Raw genomic sequence first — 24,183 nt, forward strand, 5'->3', positions numbered from 1 at the left:
GATAAAATCACAGTGATTGGCAGTAAACATATTAACAACACACATGCAAAACCCTTTTCTTCTTTCTAATTTTCAACATGTTCTGTCCATCCTGGTGTAATGACAGGATGTCTCTCCTTTTAAAAATGGATGGGGGAAAAAGGAAAAGGCTTGGAAAAAGCCTAGGCAATGTGGGGATGGCAACCTTCAGTGAGACCTGTGCTTCTAAATCGCTTTGGCAATTTAGAAAATTCAGCTTCTATGGCTACAAGGCCATGTGTAGTTTTGCACAGCTCTACAGAGCTCAGGGGTAGTATGCTACCATACACCCACTGAGGATGTGACCCATAGATTTTAAAAGCAGAAGGTTGACTATAATCTGACCTCCAGCATGGCACAAGCAATGGGCTCGCAAGTGGTTTCTTCAGAGAAGGGTGTAATTTAATGACCTCTCTGCCACTGCACTTTTTTCTCTTTCCCCAGGTTTCGAGTAGATTAAAAGATCCATTGCTTGAGGATACAAGGCTATGGTAAGCACATTGCAGACAAGTTTAAAAATGCAACACTGTGAAAGGATGCTCCAAGCAGGAGCAAATCTACTGCTACTGAGGAATTTTACTGATCTCTAAAAACTCTACTTCAATGTTTGTGAAGAAGGGGAAGAGATTCTACCCGCTCAGATTTTCTTTAGGGTAGTATTTTCCGAAAACGTACTCACTTTTAGGATGTCATCCAGACGCATCACTTCTTGGTCCAGGTCCTGAAACTCTTTGTACTGCTCTTTATGTGGCTCAAGAGCTAAGAGAAGCCCTTGCAAGGCTTCTTCAATGCTTCCATCGAGGTAAGACTTATATCCTTCTGACTCCCCACTAATCGATCCCTCACACGGCAGCCTCTCTGGGGTCATGGGTGCCTCTGCTGATGTAAGCCTTTTTACCAGCTGCTTCGTGATGTTGCCCTCATAGGTATCCAGCTCCACGGGCTTGAGCTCTGAACCTTCATCCGTGTCCTGCAGGAGAGACACCGGAACGCTTGCCTCTGTAACGACACGATCGCTCCCAGCATCAGAGTTGTTCTGGCAATCTTTAGGAGCTGCTCTGGGGGTAGCCTTGTTCTCAACCACTGCTCCCTCTCCCTGGGATGGCAGGTCCTTCAGCTCGGCGGCAGAGTCTCTGCGGGAGTCACTGCTGCTACAGTCCAGGCTTGAGCTCTTGGAGGACTTGAGAGCTCGGTGCTGGCTGGGGGTCGCAGTGATGTCAGGGCTGGAGCTGACATGAGCAGAAGAGGACTTTGCTGCATTGGCAGGGGGCACACGGTCTTCGTAAAGCAGGTCGCCAAAAGTGAAAGAAAGAGGCCGCTTCTCGGTAGTCACCGTTCCATTCTCAAAGACGTCATCTGGCAAATTCGACTGAAAAGGCAATAGAGAAAGAGAGAAAATGTTTTTCATACAGCACTGGAAAGAACCCCACAGTATGTGCCCGGGAAAGAAAAATGCAAGGAAAAAGATTAAAGAAGCGTTCAAGACTTGAGAAGTGGGGAAAATATTTCAAATCCAGCTTCTGCTTTCATCTGGCGTGGCTCCTGATTTCGGCAGGAAAACTGCTGAAAAACTTGGGATCAGCATCTCTGGTAAGCAGAGAGCTCTAGAAAGCAAGTCCCAGAACAGAGACCCGAATTCTGCTCGTCCTACCAGATTCCCTGACAGCATTTCCACTGCACTGCTCTAGTTCCTGCAGCATGTCTCTTTTTAATGGGGTTGTACTTAAGCCACCCTGGCTGCATTTTTGTACCCATTATAGATTTCCGTTGTATTTCTTTTCTGACTTCTAAAATAGCAATCCCTAAAATTTAACACAGTTTGCTCAAAAAGTTTCTCTAGTGTCATGGCATTTTAATGGTGATATTACTATGCTATTTCTTTTCTGTTGAAAGTATGTTCTGCATGTGGCATGGATATCTCTAATAATTGTTGAACATGAGTTACATGGGATTCCTCTTCAACATGAGTTTCTGCCGAAATGCAACAGAATAATTTGTGCGGTCATGTATTGATGAGGACATTGATAATTTAGGAAGCAAAAACAGCGTATACAGACCCAAAAATGATCACAGCATATACACATGTTCATCTCTCTGACTGACCTGTGGGGAAAAATCACTATTGGAATCATAACCTGCCTATCTGACCTACAAATCTTGCTTTGTTATGTGGCCAACTCACGGAAATGCACAGCACAGATGAAAGGCAACTACTATTTTGCTGACAATTTGCTGGAAAGAACTGTAGGCATTCACGTGTTGGTAAGGTGCAGAAGGTTGAAGTGTCCAAAACTTGCATCTTTTTTCCCAGCACTATTAGCAGCTTTTTTTCCTTAAACATAATTCTACTCAAAGGTTCATTTCTTCCTTCCCTCGACATGGGTATGCTTTTAGCATCTGAAAGTCAAGTTATTAGGCAAATGTATAACATCAATCAGTGTAGCAGGCCATTTTTAACAATACCATGTTGGTGTGTATTCCTGCCCTGCTCTCCACCCACAGATCTGATCATTATCCCTGTAGAAACCATGAGGAACTTTGATATTATGCGAGCAGCATGGGCTCTTACAGTCATGTTCTCCCCTCCAATCAGTCAGCAAAATGAGTGAGTTACAATAGAGAGCAACACATGAAGCATGCATGGGAATAGAGATGCCACACGGGGACTGAAAAAATCCTTCACCAAACGAAAACCAGGACTCACATATAGCTCTAGCCTTGCTTTTGGGCTTAGCCTGAGTGATGGCAGGTCACTAAAAGAGCGACTGCGACGAAGCTTGTCAAAAAAAGTGTCTTGCAGAGCATCTAAGATTGTCAACTTTGGCCTGTCTTGCAGGGGATGCAGCCATTTCTTCAACAGTTAAAGCAAACAGGGTGTGAGGAAGGGCAAGTTTAAGGAATGCTTTGTAGCAGAATACTAAATTACAGGCACGGGATGCAGCACTTCTAAAATTCACATCTGTACAGATGGCCTATTCAGCTTAATACACAGTCCTGATTAAGCATTCAGAATTTGATTCATGCAAAATGTAATGGCACCCTGTGAATATCTTCAGTACAGGGGCAAATTTGACCATGGGATGCATTAAAAATACTAGTGCTATAATGGTTGTTACTGTTACAAAATGAACATGCATTTCATAAAGATTATTCAAGTACTATAGCAGTCAGGCAAGACGAATAGGTATGCAATAACTGGCCACATAGTTTCAAAGATGCCAGGATCATAGTCACCTTTTAGAATTAGCAGCTAGGAATGCACTTGCTTTCTAAGTATTTGTAAAGGCAACCTGCTGGAACCAGGGAAAAAAAGCTTAAACGTGTAAAGCAATGAAGCGTTTGCAGTGTTTGAACTGCTCTAGGGCTTCTCATTACATAAACATGAAGCGAAACAGAGCTTACAAAGAATGAGTGGTCCTTGAAGGTTGGTGTTTCTGGAGTGCCTTGGCTGTACATGGACATTCTCCTCTGGAGAGCAGATGCCTTGCTCACATTTCCTGTGGATGGGGTCAAGTCTTCAACATCAAAGGGACTACGGACACACAGGCAGGGAAAAAAAATGTTGTTAGGCTGAGCAAGAAGGAATTTCAGGTCCATAGAAAGGATTTTTGAAAAGGTGGTTTATTAGCACATCAAAACCCAGAGGTAGCAAGTTTTTTAACAGAAGTGTTTAAAAGAAAATGTTAATTAGACAGCAGGCTCAGAAGTGTGGTTTTCGGTTCTGATAAAAGTATTCTAGTCTCAGAAATCATTTATGTAGTGTAGTCCGATGTTATTCTTCTCACATGAAAAGTATTCTTGTATTTGAGCTGACAAGTGTCACACTAATGACAAAGGTGCTCTACTGTTAATAGAGCTGTTGCATTATAAAGGAAACCAGTAACTGTTATTGCTGTCTTCACATTTATTGCATTACAAGAAACAGGATACATGACTGTAAAAGCTAAAAGCATCAATGCTCCTTCAGAAGTAACAGTTACCAATTTTATTAAAGTGCCACGAGAATTGGGTTTGAATCCTAACACCATCAGCTACCTATGCTTACCAATGCAGATGGACAATTCTAGGAGATTTCCCACCACCCTCAGGCCATGTACGATGCCCATAAAAGCCAGCTTTTAAAGATAGGACAACTTCTGAACTTGGCTAGGCTAGCATAAATCCAGGGCAACTCCACTGAACTTTACACTAATATTAAAAAAAATAACGAATATATACGGACTCAGTTATGTCCCTTTCTTGAGCTTGGGGAAGAAGTATACACTTTAGTCAATTCTATGATCTCTCATCACTATCTGTTTCACACGTCTCGTAATGTCAGTACTCACCACACCTATTGTAACAGCTGAAATAGGCACAACTAAGAAACTAGGTACAACCCCATTTGTCACAGGTAACATGAGAATACTGCGGCTGACCATGAACTATTTCTCATCTCCCAAACTTGGGCACAATTCCTTCCCCATCTGCCTCAGCAGGGAGGAAAAAGGAGAGAAGAGACTACATGGACCTTTTCTCTTCAGTTGAATTTTTACAACTGATTGATTGATTGACCAACCGACCAGCTCTACTTACTACCAGGTGATTTCAAGGTTCAGCTTTACTGTGCCAAGGTCGTTAATGTCTACTGCAACCACCTGAGGCCGAGCTGCAAACAGGTCTTTTGTCTCACAGGTAACACTTCCCACAAGGATGTGAGTAGCAAGTCCTTTAACTTCTGTGACCTGTAAGAGACAAGAACAGGGTATCAAGGACCATACAAGGCACTGCAATCCTTAATTACAAGGCAATGGTTTTGATTTTCTGGCCTGGACTCCTACCGAAAAGGCTTCTAAAGCATTACTATGTTTGTTGCATCTTCGTAACTTTGGGGAAAATTCAGATTTATTATTTTTTTAATAAATGCATAGTTGCCTATGATTATGCTTCTATGTTTTCTTTATGCTTTTATGGGTGTCAGAAGAGAACAACCATGCTGGCTCAGACCAAGGGGCTATCCGACCTTGTATTTGGTCTTTTGCAGTGACCATAAGCAGAGCCCAAGGGAAGAGTAGGAACAGGGAGAGCATATTGGATGTTTTCCTGTCTAATATTCTCTCAGCAATTGACAATTTTCATGTCAGGCAATCTCCTGATGTAGCTGGCCTACTTAGTAATTCCCAATGGAGCCCTATTCTATGTCTTCATCTCCTGTAACTCTAGGGCAATGAGGGGATGGAGCAGTGATGTAAAGACTCTGGTTTAGGAGGAATAGTCGCTGCTGATTGCTAGGAGTTGCAAAAGTTGTTCTTTCCCTGGGGGACAGGGCATGGAGTTGGAGGGACTTTCATTAAGAAATTTTGGGAACTGCTGTGTTCTAGGAAGGTGCCAAAAAGTCAGAGTGGTTTTTCTATGCACCCCCATCTTACTGTGAGCAGAAACCTCACAGCACTGCTACCTCACAGTGTAGCACTGCTGTTCTGCACAGGGTGGTGAGGCTGGACCTCAGGACTGTTCCAGCTTATGCCCAACTGGCCCTGTGTGTGTTCAAATGAGAGCCTAATGTATATCTCCAGGTCAGCAGATGCAGCTCTTTTATCTGAGCAGTATTAAAAAACTCATCAGTAGTGGGATTTTTTTGGTTTGGGGTTTTTAATTGCTGTTGTCTTCCTGAATACTGTTAGCAAACAGGTTTCTAGTGTTCCCTTGCTTTGGTGCAAATAATCTGAGTTGCTGGAGAGTGATGTGAGGCAAAGGTTGTGTTAGTATGGCTATGACACCCCTCTGGGGAGAGTTAGGACAACCTTTCCCACAGGACTCCCAAACTGATTACAGTCTTGTAGCATCTAGATTGGACAATACTAGAGCACTTCATTCTAGTAGGTGTCTTGGAAATACTAACGATGGCTCATTTCCAAAGAGTTTAATGATATTCTGCTGCGTTTTTGCTGATGGTGCATGAGAAAGCAGCTTCTTGACTCCTGCCTTGCTTGCAGGCAAAGGAGTTAGCATGCATACCTTAATGGAGATCAGTCCAACAATGAGAGGGAGGAAAACCATTTCTTCTCCATCCCAGCTTTGCTTGCCATTCACTTCTATTTTGCCTTTCAGTTTCCATCGCTGGCGACCATAACGCATGAAAATCTGAAAAAGAAAAATCCTCTTATTTTCTTGAGAAATCTGCTCTCTTGATGCACAAATATCAGAAACAGAATTGGGGGAAGGGTCTGAAGTAGGTTGGAAGAGTTCGTGGTGTAGGTGCTGCCCTTCTGCTTCCCATCGAGCCAGAGGAAAAAGGTCTATCCTGCAAGACCTCTGCCTCTCAGCTCTCCTAATCACTCCTTTTGGTAAGGCACCCCTCAACGCAGCTTTCACCTTCATATAACTAGATGACTCATAACAAAGATGCTGCAGGAGTTTTAACTCTATTTCCAGGGAAAGCAGTTGGGATGGAGGGAGGGCAGGGAGATTTGGGAGGGCAGGATGAAAGCCCCTGTGGCCTTTCCTAACACCTACAGCTTGGTGGATCTGGTGCCTTCCCAGGCAGGGGAGAGGGCAGGTGAGCTTTTGGCCGTCTCCCATCAGAGGCCTCCCCAGCTGCGAGACTTTGGCTGGCTGGTGATGGAAATGAATGAGACCCACAGTGCAGTAACAGAATTTGAAGCGGTAAGAGCAGCAAGTCCATTTTGGGCTGCGGGGCCAGCTGGGAGAGGCCTGCACCAACTAATCGGCCCCGCAGAGGATGCACATGCTGCTTGCAGGCATGAGAGCGGCAGGAGAGATTTGTCACAGGGAACGAGAGGGGGAACAAATGAATCGATGATCAGGACAGCTGGGAAGTACAGGCTGGGGGGGATCCATTATCAAGCTGCTGCAAATTTCTTGCAGGGTTAGCTCTGTGCCGGATAGAGCTGGAGACTTCTATTTTAATCCATCTCCAATTAACCTGCTCTTGATGTTCTCCGCTGGAACACTGCAGCGACCAGAGATCCTGACACAGCCTCACAGCAGGTAACATCTGGGTCTCAAGAAATGGTTATTCTGTGTCTTTGTGCTGCTCTGCTTTATGATGAAGTAAAGCCTAAACATTCAGTAAAGGATGCTTGCAAGGACTTGTTCAATTTGCTCTGCGTTACATGGGATGGGGCACCTGCTTTTTTCCAGGGGAATTAGAAATGTTTGTCACGAATAAGACAGTGAGAAGCATGCCCTCATTCTGGGAGACACTTAAAAAATAAGGGGGTTTTGCTTGTGGGTTTGTTCTTTTTTTAATTTGAATTTTTAAAAGTAAAAAAAGAAAAAGCTTGTAGTTCTTCAAATAGCCATCATCCAGTGCTCTGAATACAATTCTGAGGTCTTCTGACAGATGCCCTGACATAGGCAAACATAAAGAGAACTGCAAGGTTTTTCAGAGCATATACAGGAAAAATAATAGCTGTTTCTTGGTGTGCTGATGTGAAACGGCTTTATTCATCGCAATGTAAAAAGCAGCAAAAATCTCCTTTTGATTCTTTTGCTGTGAAACAAACCATAAGCCAAGGCAGACGTACCTCGTATTGATCTCCCGGGCAGAGCCGAGCGAAGCCAGCCAGACCTGAGAAGAAAAAGACAGGGAGGGGCTGTGGCAGGGCCTGGGCAGCCGAGCGCAGGGGTGTCCGGCAGCGGGGTGCGGGGTGCCCGGGGTGCCCGGGGTGCCCGGGGTGCCCGGGGCCGCCGCCGCTGCCGCGCTTGGACAGGAGAGGGCGGCAGCCCCCCGGCAGCCGCTCCGGCGGGAGGTGTTTTTAACCCCCCTCTTACTGCTGCCTTAGCGCCCTCCAAACCAAGACTAACACCCCACCCCACCCTCAATATTAATTTTCTTTCTTTCTTTTTTTTTTGGTATAGAATTCACAGAATCATGACGGTTGGAAAAGACCTGCAAGACCATCAAGTCCAACCACGTTGTGGTTCCTTGCATATCAAAGATTTGCACTTCCCAGCTTTTTCTCCTACAACAGCTTGAATTATTCTGCAGTAACTTTAGAAAAAGAAGAAACAGCTTCCTGATGTCATCTGGCTTCAGAAACCAAGCTTAGCATCCTTGCGTAGGCGAGCTGCTGATTACCATGTAGTGCTTGCTGCTTAACACTAATCAGACCGAGCTATACATTTTAACGCAGATTCCTTTTTAGAACATCTTAATAGGAACAAGAGCGGCTCCTTCTGTTTGGCATTTCCATAACACTATCATTCTCATATGATCTGATTATCTTTCAATAGTAAGTACATCAAGAAACATGACTGACATCTGTAATACGAGATTTATCTCATCTTTCCCCAGAGGGGGAGAAATAGTGCAGCAAAGTAGTTGTGGTATATGTTTGCTTGATTTTTTTATTTTTTAAAGGTAGGGCATGATGATGCTATTTCTATATTGGCACTGTGCACATGAAATGAAAGTTTCCTGAGGGACCATGCTGAAATCCCAGGGAAGTTACCATCCCTCTCCTGGGCTGGTGACCTCTTCTACGGGATGCAACTGCTTGGTTTTCATTAACCTAATCCTCTGCCTCCACAGAGGGAACATCTCCTTTCTCACAGTTCTCAGTAGTTAGCTACTGCACTTGTTTTGATACAAAAATCTACCCAGCTTTGCCTGGGTAAGCCTAAGTGTTGCCTCTAGTGTTGCAACGCCCAAAGAAACCAGTTTGAGGACATACACAAAGCCTGTGGCAGAGAAAGGAATGAAAATAAACTTTCTGGGGTCTTTGGTCTGCATTTATCCTACAATACTGTGGCTGAACATACATGGGTGTGTTAAAATCAAGGCAAGTAAGATGAACCCTAATGTTGGCTTTATTTACTGGGCTGAATTAGTCTTTCTAGCTGGACTGTAGAAGCAACAAGACTCCTGCATGCAGTCATGGCCTGTCCCTGTGATCCGCTGATCCTCCTCTTCCATTTCTTTGACCAGAAAAGAGTTTTCTTCACTCATCTTACTGTTCAGCAGAACAGAGAGGTCCTTGCGCAGAGCTCATATTACCAATTCCTGTCTAATTTATTTACTGTTTATAAATAATTTAAGCTTACTAGCACTCCACTGCTGCTTCTCTCTCCCCAGGCATGCTTTTATAAGTGAATTCGATCTCTGCTGGGACATCACTGAAAGTATCTGAGGAAAACAAAAGGTCCTTTCTTTGCTCAGTGGATGGGGTGGGAGGGTGAGGAAACACAGCTTAAAACTCCACATGGACGTTGTCCGGAGTTGAGGTCTGTGAGCAGTGACTGACCCAACCAGGCACTGGTTGGGGCAGAGGGACACAGAAGGAAGCGGCAGGAGAGGTGAACCTGGAACTGAGCTCCTGCAGTGGTACGCGCTGGTCAAGCGCCTTCAGCCTGATGAAGAGGGGCGAAGCGCTGACTTGATTACAGGGGATAGGGACTTTTTTGGTAACTGAGTGGCCCTTAGGGCCTAAATGTATGGCAGGACCCAATGGCTCTATTGTACCATTTCAAATGTCACACCTTTGTAAAAGCACTGTCCTGGGCTTGTAATGCCAGATGGGATGGGAGGTTGCTCCTGGGGCTTCAGCATAAGTAATTAGGGGATAGGGCCATTACATGGCTGTGGTAAGGTAGCAGGGCACTAGTGTCCTTTGTTGGCAGGGCCAGCTGAAGGCATCAGTTCACGCAGCACGTACAGCTCTGCTCGTGTACAGGATGCTGGACACATGGACTTTGGTGCTTGTGCTGGGCTCGGTGTTGCGGAGCCCCTGGTGCGTCAGGCCAGCGTATCGCTCCCCCTGTGTGAAATGGCTGGGCATTTCACCTCCTGCTGTCCTGGCCCTTCCAACAGGTATAGGGGCATTTCCCTAAACATCCGAACAGGACACGCAGATTCCATACAGGGACTTCTAAATTTCCACACTGGGTTTCCCTATTTAATTTCAACAGCTGATTAATCCTGACCAGTAATCAAAGCCTGCTGGCAAGTTTATAATCTTTACTTTGAAAAATGATTAGGCTTTTTTTTTTTAAATATCAGTCATAAAAACACAACGTGGGTCCCCTGCTTCCTGACAGCACGGTGTAGGTTGGCTTGCTTTCAGTGTAAGTGACAGAGGGCACAAAATAAAAATAACTTTCACTGGAATGGCTAGGAACAGATAAGCTTTAGGGAGAGGAATGCTTTGATTTTAAGTTAGATCCTAAAGTTAGCTGGATATGCTGCAGCATAACCTAAGGGGGAAGCTTGCTGCATGATCTGCAGGCTTTTGGGCTAGTGCTGTTGTGAACTTTCGCAACAGCAATGGCTAGACTGTCCTATGGGATTCCTATTCCTAGGGAAAATTAGCTAGATAGAAATCTTAGATGTCCTAATTAGAGAATACTTCATGATATGGCATTTCTCTTTGCTAGTTTCTAATTTGGGCTTCTTTATGTTGTGAAAACTGTGTTCAGAAGTAACTGCTGTTTGTGGTTTGTGCTCTGCTCCTGCATGTGAGTGCAGCACCTGGCTTCTTGAGAGCTCTGGAGCTTTGCTGGAGGATTTGGGCATTCGAAAGAGAAAGGGCCAGACGTTTTCAGCCCAGTCATTTGCGATGCCGTTGACATCTTTTGCAAGGTGTCCTGCTGTCAGGAACCGTACATTGCGCTGCATTTACAGCAAGTAAGGAAATGCTCCAAGGGACCTGGCTTGATGCAATTCCCTTTCTACATTGCGTGACCTCGTGTCTCCTTCAGCATGTCCACGCTGCGGTTCTGCTGTGGGCTTTTGAATAGAAATACCTGGCTCAGGCTCTGCGTGTCCATCTTGTAACTTTACATCTATGCACCTTTGACTGCCTCTCCAGTACTGAAGAGCGGGGGCTTTAAAACCTGAGGTTTGGTGCTGTGGGATGGAGCTAGGAGAACTCTAACAGCTGCTGTTTCTCTAACATGGGAGCATGGAGTAACTATTTCAACTTAATCTAAGCTAGATCATATCTTACGCAGCTCAACCACAAGACAAAACTAAAACACAACTGTGACAAGGCCAGCAGAATCAAAACCCTGGATGAGATTTCTGAGCTCTAAAAACTCCACCAGCAATGCTGTGGGTTTTTTAAATGGCAAGATTTCAAGTGAAGAATTAAGAGTGCATGAATATTTAGATGCTGATTTTGTTTTACAGAACTATTTTCATGCCAGTGATTAAAGATCCAAAAAAGATATCCCCCCACAATCTCTTCTTTAAGACATTGAGCCTTAAAGGGATAACAGCATTAGCAATACCTGGTGATTCACTGAGGCTTCAGGTAAAACTGATTCCATTGTATTCAAACCCCTAAAGTCCCCTGTCATAAAGACAAGGAATAAAACGGAAAGGTGAATGCCACCACTGAGTTATCTAGGTGTTTTTAGTTATCTAGTGTAAAAAAGCTCTTTGTTTTTTTACATTTGTTCAAAAATAGTAATAGTCAGAAACAGCAAAAGTAAAGGACTTGGAAACAGCTGATGTCAAATTAAGAAAGTATTTAGAACTTCAGCTCCACGGGCATTCACATATTTCCCAGTCATCTTCTTAAAGGATTATGGAAACAGAGGCAAAAGGTCCAGCAGCCTTCGAAACTGAATTGCTTTGGCTGTTGGGAGGAGTGTTTGTGGGACGTAATTAGCCTTGAAAACAAGAAGCATCCCTCTGTAAGCTTTGATGTTCCTGGCTCTGTGATCCTTTCCACTGGGCAGAGGTCTAAGTTGGGGGTTTGAAGGCTCAGCAACGGGTGCGGTGGGAGAAAACCACACCTATCATAAATACACGTCAAACTAGCATGTCTCGATGCCCTCGCTAACGTGCGCAGAGACCACTGCTGTTCAGGGAGCAAGAAGGGAAAGGTGAAAAGGCAATTACCTTTCATCTTGATGCAAAACTCCCCCAATAGGTTTTCCAGCTCTGCTTCTATAGTACACATGTTCTGTTTTGGAAAAGAGAATAGTGAGGTCAGATAAACCCTCTTTTCACCTTTTTTTTTAAAAAAGGTTTATTTAGAAAGAAAAGCATCTGTTATGCAAATGAAAGATATTTTGCAATAAAATCAATCTGCCAGAGCCACCCTTGCTGTTTAGCTAGGTCTGCCCCTAAAAATGGCAGCTGAGCTATGTCTGCTTGCGCTGAAGCTGAATGTAACCCCGTGCTCTTCTTCTGTTGCCCTCTAATCCTGCCGTTGGCAGCAGGCAGTTGTGGTCCTTGAAGCGTAACCTGGTCACTGTCCCAGTCCTCTCCAGCCAGGACATGTGCCAGCAGCAGCAGCTCCATGCCAAAGTGGCTCCCAGCATATTTTTAATCTCTCAAGAGATGGGGACTACTTTAAGAAAAAAAGACTGTGGGAGACAGGTACCAGACCCTCTGCAGTTCTTCCTTCAGATTTTGGAAGGCTGTCACAGCTTGAGTGCTGGGATGTTTACGATACTATTAGACCCTTCTTCATCTACTGCCTGTTTAAAAAAATAGATGTTGATCACAGCAAGCAAAACTGGATAGGATGCAGCAGATGTCTGTATACATATGGGTTCCAGCCAACATGCCACGCCAAAATCTGTGGGGTGGGAAGGAGGTGGCTGGAGTATAAGTAGGTCTGAGGCAGATTTATGCTTTTGCTTCTGCAGCAGTTCTTGGGTAAAACCCTCCTCTCATAGAGCATAAACATTATTATTTCAAGGAACAATTTGGGCCCATGTCACCCATCTCTGTAAGTCATCAGGTATTCATCTGAAGATGAACAAAGAAATAACAATCCTTCTTCACTGATTTTGCTTTTTAATTCTTCTTCACTGATTATGTTTTGAATTCTTTTATCTGGAAGAAATTCTCCCTGAATTCAGTGGCAAAATTCCCATGGCCTTCAAACAGCGCAAGAGTGAAAGACTAAACGGATGAGGATGTACCTCTGTGTACTCCTTGTAACTCCTGTTGATTTCGGTTAAACTCTCTCGAGCTGCTTTGCTGGCAGGAGACATTGCAAAGGCTTGCTTCATTTTGTTGGCACCATCACAGAGACGTCTTTGGATACAATAGGCTTCATAAAGCTCATCCACCTAGGGGGAACAATGAGGGTGTATTGGAAAAAACCTGAGAAAACCCAACAAAATAAAACCAACAAACAATGAAGTAATTTGCACTACAAGGAAACCAAGCCAAACAAGTGGCAAACGCTTAGATCCACTGGAGGGGGTGAGCAAATGAAGCTGTGATACTGTTACAGTCTATGAAAAAGAAACACAAGATAAAAATAACTTCCACTGTAAAAATCTCATTATAGCTACACTAGATGCTGCCAGCAATTCACCTGCTTGCCTTGCTTGCCTTTAACCATTGCTACTCCCTTTCCGCCCTGCCTGGGCTATGTACAATCATAAGAGTAGAGTAGGCATGCAGCAAGCTTCTCAAATATATTGGTGCGGAAGAGCTCTTTCAAAGGCAACTGCAAAGTCCACACTGCCAAAGGGGAGTGGACATGTTAAATGGCACATTTAACAGGGCCAGCAATGTCTTCTGTATCACTAACACCAGCCATGGATCAAGGCTGTTGCAATATTTGACTACATAGGTAGTATTGGAAGCAGGGAGTGATTTTTTGAATTCTCACTGCCCGTCCTCCAGAAACTGAGAATCACAGTCAGAATCAGCACAGGTAAAGGGCTTAGAAACAGCTGATATCAAATTCAGAAAGTATTTTGAACTTCAGCACCCCCAGGCACACACATGATTTCCTAGTCATCTTCTTAAACTCCTTTGGCATGACTTAGGCATCCAGCATTTCGTAAGCGCTCCGGAAGTTTTGCAAAACCTAGTCACACACTGTTTAAAGTCTCGCCTGGATCTAGCTTCAGAGCACAAGGGATTTACATGTGTCTCATGCTTTGGTTTCCCTTTTCCCTCTAATCCCTGCACTGAATGTATACATTTACTCCATCTGAGCTGTTCGGTAGGAGTCTACAGTGATATAGCTGGTGTATATAAATGTGTGTGTATATATATATCAGCTATGTATAGTGAAATATATTTATATAAACTTAATCTGCCAGATACAGGAGATGTAGGTTTTCTAACCTGACTTTATCAGGGTGAGGAGAAGGAAAGGAATAGAAGCAGCTGTCTCTTCTTTCTGCTTCTAATGTCCCTGCTAAAATAGGATGATACTTGGTTTTTACCTAGAATAACTTTTTTCCTTTGTTATCTCTGACATCAAGCGATCACCCTGTGCCCCATGGTGCTTATTGCTCAGTAGTGGATTTTCACAGCAGAATTTCCCTCTATGAAAACATCCAGTGCCTTGGCTTCCTCAGTCTACGACTCTGTGTTGCTGCATTAGAAATGAGCCTGATAGGACAATCCAGGCTTGTTCAAAATCCCATTTTCCAAGACTGCTTAACCTCTAACAGAAAGTGGTGTTGCTTATTTGTTTGGAATGGGACTGGTCTTCCTAACAGCTTCAAAGCCTTACATCGACTTTTACAAGGCCAGGTTGGATTCCCGATGGCCAAAGCCCCTGACTTGAGGGACCTCTAACCAAAACAGGGTCTGCTTTGCAAGGTGAAAGAGTTCAGCAAAGGGTAACGGAGGCACAGGTAGCATTCTGCCATTTCAAAGTTACAAAAAAAGCTTCTTGGAGTCATACCCACTCCTATTTCTCTTGCAAGTCAGCAAGCTAAAGACAGCTACTATAAATAGCTGTCACTTGGTATTTACTTCTGCCATTCGGGTGGAGCATTAACCTGGGGTTGATGTCCTGCCCCTGCCCATGCGAGCGTGGCTAGGGCACGCTCATCTGCCCCCCTAAATACATGGGGTCTGCTGCTGCGCATCCTGTTTTCCTCACTTTGCTTCCTGTATGGAGCAGCGGCAGGTAGACGGCAGAAGGCATCACTGCGGCCCTGATTTGGGCTGGAAAGCTGAAAAAGACCTTCTCTATCATTAGAAACAAAGCTGTTTCTTTACCTGTCCAAGCCCATAAGCTTTAACGCAGCACAGCTTGGTTCCTTTTGTCTCTGCTGCTGTGGGTTACGGAAAGTGAACTAATGTACTCGGCAAGCTTGACTAATACTGACCAGCATTACCTCTTGCGTTTGGTGCTTTTCAGTCCTATTATGAGCCCAGAAACCATTAGCTCTGAGCAGGCTGGAGTGGGAAGGACTTGAATGGAAATGTTCTTTAAGCACTAATTTTGCCATTCATGTTGCCAGCAAGAGAGAAGGTGGTTTGGGGAACAAAATTTCAGTCTATCGCCTTATGATTTATAACTTTTTATTCAGCTCCAAGAGTAAGAGAAGACTGAAATTAAAAGGTTTGGATGGGTTGTCGTAATTGGAGCACTTCAAGCTGTGTGAACACTTTTCAAATGACTCTCAAAAGACATTTCATCCATCAAAAATAAATCATTCTTTTGTCAGGCTCAGAAAAGCAACTAATTGCTAGCAGATATGTTTATAACTAAGAGAACACAGGCCATGGATTTTGTCCAGGTCTAAAATGTATTAGTATAAATCACAAGTACCTCTACTGAATATTCTCACCGAAGTAATCAAGTGGATGTGGGCCCCAAGCCACGCAGAAAAAGCCTTAGCAGTGAAATCCAGGAATAAAGCCAATCTAGCTGCTGTGTACAGCAGAGACAACTGAATTACTTTCAGATGCAACTCTCTTTCTACCTATAGTTTAACAGTAAGCATGCAACGAGAAAGATTTTTCCCAGCAAGCGCCTGACCCTATGTTCTCTCTGTACCTAAAAGCAGGCGGGAGTGTCTCGGGGCATGGCTGGACCTCAGGGGCTACAAACCATGTGGAAACCCTTTCTTTGGCTCCGACCACCAGCCCATCGCAGTAAAAATATTCAATTTGGGAGAGGCTTCGTCAAGGTGACCTCCCCAGAGCGGAGGGGTAGCAGGAGGCCAAGGGTTTGTTTTCCTAATAACATAGGAGCAAGATGACAGGAGCACTTGTTACCTTGCTAATGTGGAACTCCAGCCTTCTCATGTATCTTTCGACTGCTTTGATTTGCTGAAGGAAAGGAAGAGGCAGAGGGTGAGGCACGTTTAAATAAATCAGTAAGACACTGCCACGCTAGCTCTGCTCAGGTCTTCAGGTCCCCATGAGGCTGAGAAACTCCTCCTTAAAGCACGCAGGGTTTTGTTGCCTGTGAATCTGGAATTAGCTGTCCCACCTTGCTACCATTAATCTGCTGCTGAAAATGGAGCTCACTGACTTCTTTAACTACTGTATTTTTGAATAAAAAAAGGGTTTTTTGATGGGATTTCCCTAGTTTTTTTAATTCTTAAAATAGAAAAAAAAAGGATCAGAGCTTTTTTAGCTCAAAATATAGTATTTTGAGTACTTTGAAACCTGTATTAAAATTGATTGGGTTTTGCATTTCAAAATCCATTCTGTTCTTCAGCAAACTGTTTGTGACAGCAAAACCAAGCTTGGCATTTGGACTGGAAAAAAGACAGACTTGTTCAGGAAACGTTTTTGAAAGCTTTCCTTTTGTTTCACCCAAATTTTCCTGCGGGGAAAAATATTTTCAATTTTTCTTTCCCCAGAACTGGCAGGAGCGGGGATGAGACGGGGCTTGACCCGGCTCCCACAGCCACCACTGGCGTGCCCCTGCCAGCCTGCCACCCGCCTGGAGCTGGCCAGGCAAAGTTGCGCAAGGCGGTGGATTTAACGGCTGGCAGCTGACAGAAATAGGAGGTCTTGCTCCTCTGCCTCCCTCCTCCCCTGGCAGGGGTCTATCTCCTTCCCTGTGCCTGTCTCAGAGTCAGTTTAACTCAACGGACCCTGGGCAAGGGCTGATGGAGTAAGTTTGATGCCGGGTTAGTGAGCACAGCTGGCTGGCGGAGACACCGGGCAATACCACAGCCCCTGGGAAGGAGGAGGGGAGTGAGACTTCTTCCTTTGCAAGTGCAAATTGCCAGGTAACCTCTCCCTTGATGGTGTTGGCCTGGGTAGATCCGCTGAGAGAGGTTTCCCATACCAGCTATGTACACCATACGGATACCACCATTTCCTTGCCAAACCAGTGTCAAAGGGGGTAACGTACCTTATCTAAATCATACAGGACTCCCTGCAACAGAAAAGATAAAACTGTGATTAATTTTGCAACATAACAGCACCAAGAGAAATGAATCTTTGTCAGTCAATAGAAATCACAAACAAGACCAAGGCTGGACACGAAGAAGAACACCAGTGTAAATCCCCTACATGCTGCTCCCACTCCCTGGCTGCTCCAGCACCTCGAGAAGGTTACTGTGCATCCGCACAATGAAAAAGCGTGACACATACCAGGCGTGAGTTTCTTTTCATGTCTTTTAACTGAGTAGTCAACTTATCCAGCTCTGTCTGGTGAACTTCCAGATACTCACTGTAAACACAAACCAGAGAAGGGATGCATGAGCTCTGCAGCACATACCGAGCTGGCTGCTGACCATCCTAAAAGAAAATCTGCGCAACAAATGGCTTTCCTCATTGGATCTGTTTTCAAACAAAACCTCATTTACATTCATCTGTCCTAAAAGCAGCTCCCTACTGTCTTTTTGGGAATAAATAGGAGCCACTTATTTCACTGTGTATAAGAGTTCAGTGTTCTCCTTACGCTGAACAACCAGCTTCAAGTAAGCTAATCTGCTGCTTAGTTTATGGGCTGGTGCCTTCCAGTCGCTGCCCTTGTATCTGGCTGGTAGAAGCCCTGTTATCGTCTGGGACGTTATCTTAAAGGCGATACAAACCTCTGATAGGACTGTAGGAAATTCAGAGGAAAAAAAATCTGATGTTGAAATCCCAGCCTTTGGGAGCTTTCCTAGCAATTTGAGTGAAAATGGGATTCTGCCCCCTGTATTCCTGTTTCCAGCACAAATTTTATTTCAGATCCTAAGTGTTACAATCCAGGCTCCAAGAGGTGTATGTTCCTCTCCTATGATTAAGGATCCCTGTTCCTGTGATATGTTTCTCTAGGCTCTAAAATGTCACAGAAAGCTTCCACCAACAAGCAGGATAAAGGCTCTTACTCCAGGCCATTCTTCAGGGCTCGGTAGACCTCTTCCATCCTTTTAGGCTGGGGCTCTTTGGGCGTGGTGCTGTTCTTATGGCCCAAATTATGCATTTTCTTCACCTTTGCTTGGGGCTTCTTAAGTGCAGAGGAATTTTCAATAAAGGAGTTACACCTGCAAAATTAACATTAAAGAGGAGGAAATCCCTATAAATCATAACGATCTCAAAGGAGCGTAGCTTGAAGAAATCTTTTGATATTATCTCTGCTAGCAGAAATGAAATCTGCTTCTGTGCCTGCCAGTTAAAGGACTGCATTTGTTACAGGTTAAGAGGTCTGAGCAGCCTGGGACATGGGCTGTCAGCTTTTGATGTGCCAGTTGCCTTGCCGAGATATGAATGCTGGCCTGGAAATGCCGGGCTAAGGCTCATCAGACGTTTCTCTGTCTCATACCATGCCTGTCCTGCCTCACATCACTCAGCCACAGCCATAAAAGGGCTGAGCTACACCCAGGTGCTAAAACCAAAGGGGAGCACAGATAATCTCAGGTGTAAAGCCTGGGGGCTCCCAAGGAAGACTGGGGCTTGGCTAAGAGTGTGTCTGGAGAGCAGTATCACGCTGCTGGTCTTGACTATGGGCCATAGGTAGCTCTGTATAGAAAAGGGAGGATAGTTGTGCTGCATATGGGTGCCTCTTTGATGACTCTGCTGGGGGTAGGTCAGCATCTAACAACCATCACTGACTTAAGCTGATAATGGGGGGCGACCCTTTGCCTGCCGTTCCTCCTCAATCGCTAACTGGTGGTCTGGCACTCAGAGACTTTACACAAGTTAAAATTAATTGTAAAGCAGCCTCTGGGGGCATTAGGGACTGGTTGACTTGGTAAGTGTCTGACTCAAAGCACTAAGTCCTGTCTAGCTAAAGGGCAGTGCAAGGAAAGGCTCTGCAGCCAAGCTCTGCCCTGTTTCCAGCAGGACATGAAGGCAGCCCTGCGAGGGAAACAGAGTTGTTTTGAATTCATAGCAGCGTGGCAATGAGAAAACTGCCTTTTAGGTAGCAACGGTCTTAAATTGGGGGCAGTGGGAAATGTATCATGTTCCTGCACATTTCACATGTTGAAAAGATCACTGCATAAGTTAGTAAATTAAAATGATTTTCTGAAATTCTTTCACAGCTCTGAAGCATGTGAGGAAGCCCTGCATTAATGGAGGAGAGGCAAACAGGCACTTGGTAGCTAAGGCAGAGGGCAACAGCTTAATTATACAAACAATATATAGAGAGATTTTAGCCTAGAAGACTTTCGTCTGCAGTCAGAGAGAAGGCAGTCCTCTCTCTCCTCTTTTCCACCTTCACCTTCCCTTAAGGCCTGATCTGGAAATTCCCCTTAAAGAGCATGGCACTTGCCTGGAGCGCCTCTCCTGAAGCCCGCTGAAGCCAGCAAAGGACTGGCTTCTAATAATCCCATTAGGACCTCCTGGAGAGAATGAATGTGATCCTATTGACATGATTTCGGGAAGCCTGGAAGATATTCCTGAAAAACAATAGAAAGCAGGTCAGTGACAAAGGAGAGTAAGAGGCAGGCAGTGAGGCAGAGTCTGCCTGGTGCCCATCAGGCATGTTAAGGGGTAACTGAACCCCATGAGGGGCCATGAGCCAGGGCACGAATCTATTTGCATTGCCAAATAGTCCCGCCTCAAAAACAAAATGCTCCTATTTTCACTTCTGACTTATGTCCCGGAGACTACTGAAAATGTGCTGCAGACACAAAGAGGGTCTGGACGTGGCACTAGAAACCAGATGCTTTAGCATGCTAATCCCAACGCCATCCCCAATTTCTGCTGTGCTCGGCATGCTTCTTCCCCAGCCCTGGCGTCCCCATCTGCTACACCAGGGTGTCCCAGAGATTATTTTGGGAGTGTGCAGAGCTCTTAGGGGGCTCTCACCATCACCGTGAAGTGTTATTACTGTTGAAGTGTTATTATAAGTGTTATTGTAAGCGTTATTATATTCAAATAAAAACAAAGAAAAAGGGTCCATTCAGCATGAATCAAGTCCTGCAGCTCCCCTTTGATCCTTGCTCGTTTTCCCCGTGGCTGTTCCCAACGTGGCTGCTGAGGAAGAAGGCACAGTGGGCGGACATGCAGCCATGGCATGCCGTGATGAGAGGGGGATACTCTTTGCCACAACGAGAGGTGAGTAAACAAGCTCCAGGCACCGTATGCTCTGCGTTTCATGTATTCGGGGGGGGCTCAGCATCCCAGGAGGAAGCACTTGCTCTGTGTGTGATCATTTCCAATGCCCAGCTTGGCATCTGCACCAAACTAAAGTGGTTTCAATCCACCCATGAAGAAAGAGAGAACAAGTGCCATCGTTCACAACAGCTCCCTCAGCTTGCTGCTGCCATGAGGGCAGAGGGGGAGGTCTCCCTCTTCCTTTCCTCCTTGCTCTGCTGTTTTCTGTGTCCCGACCCCGGCGCTTGCTGCCCTCGGCAGACAATGAAGCAGATTTTTACACTGCCTTGGTTTTCTGCTGCTCTGGCAAGACGAATGGCCTCACCGAGCCCTCTGAGGAGCATCACAGCCAGCTGAGGCCAGGCAGCAGGGCATGGAGCGGGAGGGGAAGGGGGATGCTGGAGAAGAGGGCACTGGTCCTCAGGTGCTGCCAGTGACTGGCTCCCCCATCCTGCAGGACCCGTCCTCTCACCACCGCTTTCCTTGCCGGGGTGCCAGCACGGCTGCTAACGCTGTTGCACTGTGAAACGGATTGAGAAACTAGGCCAGCTTAAAAATAACCTGAGAAAAAATGAAAAAGAGAACTTTTTTTTTCCCATTTATTTTAAAAGCTGGACCTGGCATGCCCCATACCCCCAGATCATTTCACTCCAACAGCTGGGCTGAGGGGTGAGTTTGGTGCCGAGGCAGGACCGTGTGGCAGGGGCTGGATCTGCCCACAGGCAACAGAGCTGATGCTCTGTGGAACCACGACCTGTGGAGCTGAGGGGCTGACAGTGAGTCTAAACCACCGTCTCATCCCTGCAGACGAGGAATGATCACGAGTGCCCAAAAAAGCAGCCATTTGTGAAGGCCACAGATTTGCAATGTAAGCCCTCGCAACCGAACATATTTATTAAAGATAAGCACCAGAGCTACATGGTGCCTGCATGGCAAACACTCACTGGAGAAAGCAAATACAGGGGGAAATGTTGTGTACTGTCCAGTTATGTTTAATTTGTAGCACTAAGCTAGGCAAATACTCTTTGAGGTGACATTAGGCGTCGTGGTGAGCTACTGCTTCTCAGTGGAGAGGACTGCATTGCCTGAGGAGCTGCTTTGTCAGGAATATTTCTGCAACAGCTCCACCAGAAATATTTCTTCCAGTCCCAGCATTGCCAGTGCTACTGGTAACATGAAGTTTTCTCTATTGCACAACCAAAACAGCGTAAATCTTTGTTTCAAAAGCAAGAGCTGCCCCCTGTGACTGGATAGCCCTCAGAGACACCTCCTGGGCTGCAATTAAGGCCAGTTTTCTCCTCCACTGTGGCCAGCAGATAATGGTGCTCCACTGTTTGTGTCCCCAGCTGAGCCTGGATGCAGTGCATCCAGCTCAGAGCCGTGCCAGCTTATCCACAGTGAGGATAAACCGTTGGGATAAAGAAGTTGCTCTCAAGCAGACCAGTGCTGTGAGCACCCACGCTGGGCAGAAACCCACGGCCAGGAGAGACGGGGGAAAGAGAGAGGGCCAGAGCAGGAGGGGCTCGGGAGCAGCGGCTCCTTGCAGGCTCAGGAGAAACCACAATGAGTACGCGCTTTGGCTAACTCGCACAGGGATAAACATGCTCCAGCCACAGCTGGAGTCACTTGAGTCTTTGGTCAATGAGAGCCCAAATTTGGCCCTACACTCAACCCCTAGCTCCTTAAAGCTCTCAGCACACCTCTGCAGGGCTGAGCTCTGCTCAGGCTTGTTGATACTCAGCATTTGGCAGAAGCCACTTTGCAGCTTCCAGGGTCAAACCTCACATCCCTGTAGACAGTACAGCGCCTACCTGCGCCAGCTGACGGCTAACAGTTCAAACCCCACCGAGAACCAGCTCCTGAGAGACAAAGCAGAAACCACCCGATCACAGTACTCTGGGGGTCCGCGCAGCAAGTTCCCTTTGGTTTTGCAAATAACCTTAAGACAGTTACGCTGTGTGCTGTATGCTCCCATTTGCATACAAGGATTTGCATTAAAAGTTGGGTCCAGAGCGCCAAGGAGCAGAAAATCCCCTGCAAGTATTCAGCACTTGCCCTGTTTGACAGGATGATTAATGTCCTCCTCCCCCCGACAGCATCTGGAGACCTGTGAGGGTAGAAGCTAAAGAACACTGACAGTCAGAGGAGATTTAAATGCATAAACATCAGCTGTTCCTCAGAAAATAAGGGGAATAAAAGCAAACTTGAAGTTGGGTACTAGTCATGACAATAATGGCTATAAAAACGTCATTACTTTAGATTCAAAACTCTCGTCAAAATGCTAACATCTTCCACATGACGAATATCTTCTGTATTAATGTGAATGAAAGATGAATGGGTTTCAGTCCAAACAAAATCTTTGTGTCCATGTGTGACCGTGTGCACACATACTGGAAGTGTTTAGGTTTTCTTTTGTTTTGGGGAAATTTAAAAAAAAAAAGAAAATTTTTGAAAAAATATTTATTTATTTTATTTATTTTGCTCAAGCAGTCATGGCTTTGCAATGCTTCACTGGCTAGACTTTCCTCAAGATACCAGAAAGAAGCATGGAAGAAGTACAATTGAAATGCAAATTGAAGACCTGCCTGGAGCTAGTTCTGCTTTGCTTTTGCAGAAAATGGTCGGAACTCAGAGCCCAGATAGGCTTGTGCTCTCTCTGTATATTATATATAATCTTGGTGGTTAATGTATGTTTAATTTCTGTACAGAAGAAAACTGTGATAAAAGGAGGTAACAGAGTCAGAACTGAAGAAATCTCCCAGTTCTGTTCAGTTACTTTTCAGTTTGTCAGGTTAGAGGTTGACTCTATTGTACAAACACAATCTGTTCTTCAGATTTGAACTTATATTGCTGATGTCTCAGATATTTCCAGCTGACCCCACAAAATTGCACTGACTCTGCCTAGCAGCAGCAGCAGCCCCTTAGCCCAGATTCACACAGACAGTGGCTGCAAACAGGCACCACGTTGATGATACCTACATCTAGCAAACACACTTTGAGGGATGAATATTTGTTATGTTGTAATATACTTTGTAGAGGGGGATTTATTTTCCTGTCTCTTAAACGATTCACAGGCCTCTGTGCTATTGACTAAATAAACTCACCTCTGCATTTAATACTACAGTTGTATTCTGATTATATGCATAGATGTAGTCACTAGTATAATTTCAATAAGGCTCAGCTCACAAGGACTTGCCCAGATCTCTTGTTGACCTGACCAGAATCCCTATAGATGAACACTACTAAGGGGATTTTGGTGCTATTCCAATGCAGTGACCAAGTTTCTAAGTCTGCATTTAGTAGTTACCTGATATACTGCCACTGTTTTCTAGACACAGTACGCATTTTGCTCTCAATACAAAGCATATTGCACATCTAAAATGGTATTAAATGCTTTTGAGCTTCGAGAGCTCCACCTCAGCAGTGGATGCAATGAGTACACTTACATTTTTAAATCTATATAGCTAATGAACCATTGATGTTTCATTTTAAAAAGTCACCAGTCTGCCTACTGCTAATATAAGCATGCGCTGTATAGGAGCATAATGAATATAATTAGTATTGCCCATACTGAGTGCACGGCAGATGAATGATGAGCCCATCAGCAGAGTTGAAGGATAAGGTGAAATCCTATCAGTACTCTTTCTCTCCCTATTCACTGACAGCTTGCAGCAGGGAATGGCAGATAATTGATGATGTCTCTGTCCCCAGGGAAATAAAAATCCCCTCTCCCAGCTCTCCTTTCAGTCTGGAAGCGGAGAAACAGCTGAGCCTCAGCTAATGAGAGGGGAAGGGACTGTCAAGCCCATCACTTCCACAGGGCTGCCCTCTCGTCATCACCCTCAGCATGGACCTCCACCTCCCATAATGCTGAAGTATTTGATAAACAGTGTGGACTTCAATCCAAGCTAAGAGAGAGGAAGTTCAGTCAGAAACACATTTGCTAATCTAGACTG

The 24,183-nt window shown here is 45.1% G+C and overlaps 1 protein-coding gene across 2 annotated transcripts in view; it reads right to left on the minus strand.

The window, feature by feature from the left end:
• RIPOR2 (RHO family interacting cell polarization regulator 2) overlaps positions 1 to 19,519 on the minus strand; it is a 34,026-nt gene extending 14,507 nt beyond the window's left edge. The window contains exons 1-13 of one of the 2 annotated variants that reach the window (XM_059815428.1): positions 19,401 to 19,516; positions 18,016 to 18,171; positions 17,294 to 17,372; positions 17,052 to 17,075; positions 15,959 to 16,012; positions 12,901 to 13,050; positions 11,867 to 11,930; positions 7,548 to 7,591; positions 6,016 to 6,141; positions 4,594 to 4,742; positions 3,421 to 3,550; positions 2,723 to 2,869; positions 698 to 1,387 (exon numbers count right to left, since the gene is read on the minus strand). In XM_059815428.1, the coding sequence (XP_059671411.1) occupies positions 698 to 1,387; positions 2,723 to 2,869; positions 3,421 to 3,550; positions 4,594 to 4,742; positions 6,016 to 6,141; positions 7,548 to 7,591; positions 11,867 to 11,930; positions 12,901 to 13,050; positions 15,959 to 16,012; positions 17,052 to 17,075; positions 17,294 to 17,372; positions 18,016 to 18,171; positions 19,401 to 19,501 (1,914 nt within the window). In that variant the 5' untranslated portion in view covers positions 19,502 to 19,516. Of the gene's footprint in view, positions 1 to 697; positions 1,388 to 2,722; positions 2,870 to 3,420; positions 3,551 to 4,593; positions 4,743 to 6,015; positions 6,142 to 7,547; positions 7,592 to 11,866; positions 11,931 to 12,900; positions 13,051 to 15,958; positions 16,013 to 17,051; positions 17,076 to 17,293; positions 17,373 to 18,015; positions 18,172 to 19,400 lie in introns of both variants that reach the window. The other variant, XM_059815429.1, reaches the window with a different exon arrangement.
• Positions 19,520 to 24,183: the final 4,664 nt, after the last annotated feature.

Source organism: Gavia stellata, chromosome 3 (assembly GCF_030936135.1).
Source record: "Gavia stellata isolate bGavSte3 chromosome 3, bGavSte3.hap2, whole genome shotgun sequence".
Lineage (NCBI taxonomy): Eukaryota > Metazoa > Chordata > Aves > Gaviiformes > Gaviidae > Gavia > Gavia stellata.